We start from the raw sequence: 7,610 nt of genomic DNA, 5'->3' as shown, positions 1-7,610 counted from the left end.
AAAAAAAAAAAAAAAAAAAAAAATTATAATCTATTATATTTTATAATCTATTTTAATAAAATATGCAAATAATTTATTGCTCCATAATTTTCACAGTGGATACACCCATGTATCCAACACCCAGAAGGAGATACAGAGATAAATAGACAGGTGGTAGAGTGGTAAACTAGATAGATAGATGTAAATATGCCTCTATGCCAAATAGATATGGTATTAACCTTTTGCTGATGAATATCTCAGAGCCAAAGGGTTTCCTGTGAATGGTAAACTTATCATAAATTCCTGTACAGTTTGATTTTATTTTTACACTGTGGAGAGTTTGGCCAGGGGACTTATAAAACCAGAGGACAAAGGGGATTCCTTTTGGTGCCTCAGGTGAGGACTGGTAGCTCGGCTGTGTCTGTGAACACGTCTCTGAGGGGTGAGGGTAGAGATGTCACTTCTCTCCATCACAGGGCTGCTGTGAGATGCTCAGCCACCTGAGCACCAGGGAGCAGATACAGAAGAGTGAGGTCCCCTCTGAGAGGCCCAGCAGCTGGAGCAGAAGGCAAGACCTCAGAATTATCTGAGCTGCCACCAAAGACATAGAATGGAATTCAATCAATAAGAAAACCTTTCAGAAGTCTCAGGTGCAACTCAATAGAGACTTTATGGAATTAACAAGCAAGAATTTAAACTAAAAGCAATTGACAATAGGTGGCATTACGAGTCCGGCTGTTAGACACCCTTGGGGTAATGACTGGGAGAGTGTTCAAGGGGGCCTCAGAGAAGTTGGAGATGTTCTGTATCTTGCTCTGGGTGCTGGATACATGGGCGTGTCCACTCTGAAAATTATGGAGCAATACATTATGTGCATATTATATTAATTTTAAAATATCAGTGATAGTAATGAAGAAAGAATGGGCAAAGCTGAAATATAAACTGGGCCTGGAAGATCAAGTAAAAGAAAAAAATTCAAGTTATATTGAGCAAAGGGATGAAATCATGATGGGGATTAAGCAGCGAAGGGATGTGGAGACCTATCCAGGAAGCATCCCACATATGCCTATAAAGAGAACCAACTCCAGAAGGATAAAAAGAAACTGATGGAGGAAAGACATGATGTATCCTGCCATCTCTGATAAACGATTATTTTAAATGAACCGATATATTCAATGTAAATTATAACAACAACAGATTGGAAGTATAAGAACCAAAAACATCAGTATATCATTGGCAGGGTTATCATTATGGACTGATTTCTGAAGAGGTCGAGAGACATAAGGCTGTACTTATTTTCAAAGAATGGAATAGCATTCTTTATTTGTTAGAGTTCTTACTATATACACATATATTTTTCCCATAGCATGAACATTCCATGTAATATCTTAGGTTGTCATGTTTTTCACTATTTCTTACTGATGTATCCACATCCCCTAAAATAGTGCCTGAAATATATAAGGCACATAATAAATATTTGTTGAATAGATATATTAGTCCATTCTCATGCTGCTGTAAAGGACTGCCCAAGACTGGGTAATTCATAGATGAAAGAAATTTAGTTGACTCGCAGTTCCACGTGGCTGGGGAAGCCTCACAATGATGGTGGAAGGCAAAGGAGGAGCAAAGTCACATCTTACATGGCAACAGGCAAGACAGAGCCTGTTCAGGAAACTCCCCTTTATAAAACCATCAGATCTTGTGAGACTCATTTGCTATTGTGAGACTTATTTGCTATTACAAGAACAGCACAGGAAAAACCTGCCCTCATGATTCAATCACCTCCCACAACACGTGGGAATTATGGGAGCTACAATTCAAGAGGAGATTTGGGTGGGGACACAGCATTACAGTAATGGAAGTATGAAAAATCACGGTGTTATGACACCCCCAAAGGAACATAGTAATTCTCTACCAATGGATCCTAACCAAAATGAAATTTTCATCTGTTGGTGCTGAATATTGAACCACATGCAACAATCTCCATAAAAATTTAGGACCACCGGCCGGGCGCGGTGGCTCAAGCCTGTAATCCCAGCACTTTGGGAGGCCGAGACGGGCGGATCACGAGGTCAGGAGATCGAGACCATCCTGGCTAACACGGTGAAACCCCGTCTCTACTAAAAAAATACAAAAAACTAGCCGGGCGAGGTGGCGGGCGCCTGTAGTCCCAGCTGCTCCGGAGGCTGAGGCAGGAGAATGGCGTAAACCCGGGAGGTGGAGGTTGCAGTGAGCTGAGATCCGAACACTGCACTCCAGCCCGGGAGACAGAGCGAGACTCCGTCTCAAAAAAAAAAAAAAAAAATTTAGGACCACCAAGAAGGGAGCTTCCTTTTCTGGATCTTGAGGAGGAGATGAGCAGAAGAAATAATATGCAGAGATTCTCTCACTGCATTTTATTTTATTTTAAGGTGTTATGACACCCCCAAAGGAACATAGTAATTCTCTACCAATGGATCCTAACCAAAATGAAAATTTCAAAGTGCCAGATAAATAATTCAAAAGACTGAGCTTAAAGAAGCTCAATAAGAGATGCAAGATAAATCTGAAAACCAACACAAAAAAATCTGAAAATTCATTCAGGATGTGAACTAGAGATTTACCAAGGAGACAGATATCTTAAAAAAATTAACATCTAGAAATGAAAGATTCATTGAAAATATTACAAAATACAGTGGAAAGCTTTAATCATAGACTAGAACAAGCAGAGGAGAGAACATGAAGACAAGCCTTTTTAATTAACCCCATCAGGCTAAAATAAAATAATAAATAAATAGAAGTATGGGGCTACATAAAGCAATGAAACCTACGAATCATCAGTATTTCCAAGGGAGAAGAAAAAGGAAAAAACTTAGAATCTAAGAAAATCACTGACAAAAATGTTCCTAGTCTAGCAAGATATTTAAAGATCTGGATAAAGGAGGCCCAGTGATCACCAGCAAAATACCCTGTAACATGAACTTCACCATAATATATGGTCATCAGACTGTCTAAGGCCAAGTGAAGGTAAATATCCAAAAATCAGCAAGCGAAAAGCATCTAGTCACCTAGAAAGGAAACTCCATTCGATTAACAGTCAACATCTCAGCAGGAACCGTACTAACCCAGCAGAGAATGGAGTTCTATTTTCAAACTGCTTTTTAAAAAACCCTGCCAACCACAGATGCCACCACGCCTGACTAATTTTTGTATTTTTAGTAGAGATGGGGTTTCACCACGTTGGCCAGGTTGGTCACCAGTTCCTGACCTCAGGCGATCTGCCCCCCTCAGCCTCCCGAAGTGCTGGGATTACAGGCGAGAGCCATCGCCCCCAGCCAATTGTCTCCAGTATTTAAATTACCCACAGTAACCACCTTAAATACAGCCAGGCATGCTCTCGCCTCTTGTGATTGGGATGCAAAGATGGTAGGCACCAGGACAGTAAAATTTAATGAAATCTTCCTGGCATAATCTTCCCACCAAGGCTGGAGGCACAAAAGCAGCATTTTATTCAGAAACACAGCAGCTATGGAGCTGCAGAAAGCAGAACATCTGCTTCATCACTAATCTAAGAGAGGGTGTGGGACCATCAGCCTTTTGTAAATGCACTAGAGGGAGATGCCACTGAAAGGAAGGAGTTATCCCAGAGGTGTGAGCAAGTGTGAGACTGTCATTCAGATATTATCCATCTAAAATTTGGTGAGAGAGGCCAGGCGCGGTGACTCATGCCTGTAAATTCAGCACTTGGGAGGCTGAGGCAGGAGGGTCACTAAAGGTCTGGAGTTCAAGACCAGCCTGGCCAACATAGTGAAACCCGTCTCTACTAAAAATACAAAAAGTTAGCCAGGCATTGTGGCGTTTGCCTGTAATCCCAGCTACTCGGAAGGCTGAGGCAGAAGAATCACTTAAACCCAGGAGGCAGAGGTTGTAGCAAGATCATACCGCTGCATTCCAGCTTGGGTGACAGAGCAAGACCCTGTCTCAGACATAAAATAAAATAAAATGTGATGAGAGAATCTCTGCTATTACTTCTTCTAACCATCTCCTCCTTGAGAGCCAGAAAAGGAAGGTTCCTTCCCAGTAGTCCTGAATTTCTATGGGGATTCTTGCATGTGGCTCAATATTCAGCACCTATAGGTGACCCTCGGGGAGGTGATCCATGTTCTCTCTATGAAAACTGTGTCTTGACCTTTCTGTTCCACTGGAGGGGCCGAGGGAATAACCTGGAAATATCATTGTCATCTTCTCTGGTCTCCTAAATCGCTCAGCTTACCTTCGTCAGCAAGGCGTCACTGGGGACAAGGTACAAGTGGAACTTAACGTCTTCAGGGTGGGGGTGAAAATAGAGCAACGTGTTGGAGGTGATGGGGATGGAGAGGCGAGTCCCCCTGGCGATCCGCAGCAGGATGCCCATCAGAGAGAAGCTGGGGTTTTCCAGGACAGCATAGAAAGGCTCTACCCGGGATGGACGCTGCAGGACCATCCCTTCATCCTTAAAATGGGCCACAAGGAACCAGGAGACGTCCACCTCACCTGCCGCAGGAGAACCGCAACAGCAGTGAGACAGCACGCGCCCCGGTAGCCCCCACAGCCTCCGCTCACCCCGCATTACCTTGGAGGGAGATGAAGTGGGGGAGGTGGATTTCGGCCACAGCCTCCTCTGGCTCTGCAGTGACAGCAAACAAGGGGCCGGCCACCAGCCACTGTTCATGGTGCTGCAGGTCCAGGCCCAGGTGCTGACTCCAGGAACCAAACGCAATCGTCACCGTGACCATATCCCTTACCACGAAGCCGAGGCCGGTAGCTGACCACAGATACCAGCCAGCAGTGGGGAAACGAAGGCTGAAAGGAGCCAGAGTGATGTCATGACGGGAGAACCCCAGGAACTGCATTTACGCAGCGATGTGCAGAGGGAGGTGGGATTTGAAGTGAGGCGAGGTTCAGAACCCATCTGCGACTTTCACTGCATTAGAAAACGCTGGGGAGTTCATTAACCTCTCTGGGCTCCAATTTCTCTGCACTCTATATATGTCGAAATTAAAATGCCAGTTTCACAGTGCATGAAATAAACATATTATTGATGAAATTTTAGCTATCATGAGGGATGGAGCCGATACACTTCCTTTATATCAGAGCTGTTTTCAAATCAGCATCTTCCATTCTTACCTGTATTTGTTTGCACTCTTATTGATCAACTCAGCATCCACATTTCCTTCAGGCCCCAGAAACTGATCATATTTATAATCTTGTTTGAACATAAAATGGAGTTCAGCATAAATAGAGGAAATCATTTGATGCATTTCTGAGTAAACAGCTCCTGAAAAGAAAATACTAGACATGTAAGAGGTAAAGGGTTGGAAGAGGCATGGCCTGAAGGACTCCTGGAGGCTGAATTGTACAGGTGCTATTGGGATACAGATATTGAAAGAGAACAGAGTGACCAGAATATGGAGTTTTGCTCAAGACTAAAAGTATACCCCAAATTCCATAGGGCTTTCTGGGAAGCCAGGCTGGACAGCTTTGGTAGGAGGCACCGTTTGCTGAGGACTGGAACCAATGTACCTACATTTCTACTGGCCCCAAGTAGCAGATGACACCTTCTGCTGGTAAGGCAAGTCCAGGTCACAAAAGGATCGAGCTTTTCTGCAAGGTGAAACAGTGTGCATCCTTCCTAGTCCCTGCTGCTGTCCCCAGCCACCAGGACCACCCCCTGGTTCCCCTGAGCATTTCCGTGCCCCTGCAGTGAGAGGCTTACATGTCCCCATTTAAACTGCACCGTGCACTGTGGCCGAGGTAAGGAAAATCACTCCTGATCTCTTCACTGCGCAAAAGACCCTAAATTGTCTTCTCCACATAAAACCACAGAACATTTCCATCAATCCACATGCCCTTCACTCCTCTCCCTATTAGCTCATTACCTGAAACTTGTTCTTCTGAAGATTCCTGGTCTTCTGATATGCTGGAGGTTGGGATCCTCATTTCACAAAAGATGAAAAATATCAAGAATTAGTTGATGAAGATGAAGACGATGTTATTAAAAACTGGAGCTGCACTATCCAGTAGAGTAGCCGCTACCCAGATGTGGTATTTAAATTTGTATGAATTAAACTTAGGTTAACTTGAGTTTCTCAGTTGCACTATGCATATTTCAAGTACTCAACACCTACATGTCACTCATGGCTATAACACTATAGCAGAAAACAGAACACTCCCATCATCACAGAAAGTTCTCTTACATAGGATGGGCCTAGACTACCAAAAAATAGAAGACATTTTGAATAAAGAAATTTTTATCCAGATTTATAAATAATAGAGCTAACATGCTCCCTTGAGCCAAATGTGTCTTGACATCTCTCCCTCTTCTCTTTGGACTGTGCCCATGTTCAACGTGCACACAGCCAGCTTCTCTGGCTTAAATTGCTCCAATTGGTATCATATGATGTTGGAATCAAAGACTGAAGCAGTAATTGACCAATGCGTGAAATGCATGCATTTATAGTCCAAGGTAATTCCAACCTTGACCACACCTGGGAAGCTTTAAAAACAACCCAATACCCAGGTCACAGCCCACACCAATTGAATCAGAAGTCTGGAGGTGGGACCGGAGCATCAGTGCTGTCAAAGCCTCACAGGTGATTCCAATATTAGCTAACATGGGCTCCACGTTCTGCAGGGTGAGTCAATGGTTCGTCAGGTTAGGAGTGATGGAGTGTACTTTAGGTCAAGATATTCACTGGCCAATATGACAGCCACTAGCCACACATGCCTATTTACATCTTAGTTTTAAATTGTTAAATGTGAAAATCAGTTCCTCATTTGAAGTAGCCATATTTCAAGTGCTCAAAAGCCACACGTGGCTCTTGCCCGCCACCATGTAAGACATGCGTTTGCTCCTCCTTTGATTTCTGCCATGATGGTGAGGCCTCCCCAGCCATGTGAAACTAAAAGAATTTTTCTGGGGAATGGACATAGGCGTGGGATGTCTGGCAACAAAATCTGCTTTGGAGAGGACCCCAGGGAACAGAGATGAGGTCTCAGGCTGGTCTTCAACTCCCAGCCCCAAGAAATCCTTCCACCGTGGCCTCCCAAAGCGCTGGGATTACAACTGCACTCAGTCTGAGCATTACTGTTTGATAGATATTCCCAAATCCCTCTCCACAAAAGGTTACAACAGTGAACACTTCCATCAGCTGAATATCCGTGAAAGCAATTGTTGAGAAATTTTGAAGTAAGTCCAAAACCAAACTGTAGAAAAAAGTCATTGATTAAAAAAAAAGAAAGAAAGAAAGCAAAAAAAGAAAGAAAATAATTGAGGAATTATTACTAAAGGCAACTTTTGTCTTAAAAAAAAAAAAAAGAACATTTGATTGCAATGCAAAACCAGGTTTCAGCTGGAACATAAAGCCTGTTAAAGACATCAACAACGAGAGCAAAAATCCTGAATATTTTTTCAGCAATTCTAATCAAAGTATGTATCTTAAAAAAAAAAAAAGCCACAGTGGCTTCCACACTGGACAGCACAGACAGGGAACATTTCCATCCTGGGCGAGAACGCTATTGGACAGCATTGACTTTAGAACCTCTGCTGCAGTGCAGTTGACCAGAGGGTCCTGCTTTGGGGTATTTGGCATTGGTTTTATTCTATTTTTATT

General features: G+C 43.2%; 2 protein-coding genes across 2 annotated transcripts in view; one reads left to right on the top strand and one right to left on the bottom strand.

The window, feature by feature from the left end:
- The window catches only part of LOC108540104 (caspase recruitment domain-containing protein 8), a 15,924-nt gene extending 8,326 nt beyond the window's left edge, over positions 1 to 7,598 (bottom strand). Inside the window, exons 1-4 of the mRNA XM_017889085.1 lie at positions 5,877 to 7,598; positions 5,125 to 5,275; positions 4,571 to 4,800; positions 4,232 to 4,491 (exon numbers count right to left, since the gene is read on the bottom strand). Of these exons, the coding sequence (XP_017744574.1) occupies positions 4,232 to 4,491; positions 4,571 to 4,800; positions 5,125 to 5,275; positions 5,877 to 5,937 (702 nt within the window). The 5' untranslated portion in view covers positions 5,938 to 7,598. The remainder of the gene's footprint in view (positions 1 to 4,231; positions 4,492 to 4,570; positions 4,801 to 5,124; positions 5,276 to 5,876) is intronic.
- Positions 1 to 7,610, top strand: part of LOC108539882 (caspase recruitment domain-containing protein 8-like) — a gene marked incomplete at its 3' end in the record, with an annotated part of 63,885 nt that overhangs the window by 20,667 nt on the left and 35,608 nt on the right. The window lies entirely within an intron of this gene.

Source organism: Rhinopithecus bieti, unplaced genomic scaffold (genome assembly GCF_001698545.2).
Source record: "Rhinopithecus bieti isolate Rb0 unplaced genomic scaffold, ASM169854v2 scaffold_574, whole genome shotgun sequence".
NCBI classification, from domain to species: Eukaryota; Metazoa; Chordata; class Mammalia; order Primates; family Cercopithecidae; genus Rhinopithecus; species Rhinopithecus bieti.
Note: the sequence above shows the minus strand (reverse complement) of the source record. Positions and strands in the feature narration are given on the sequence as shown.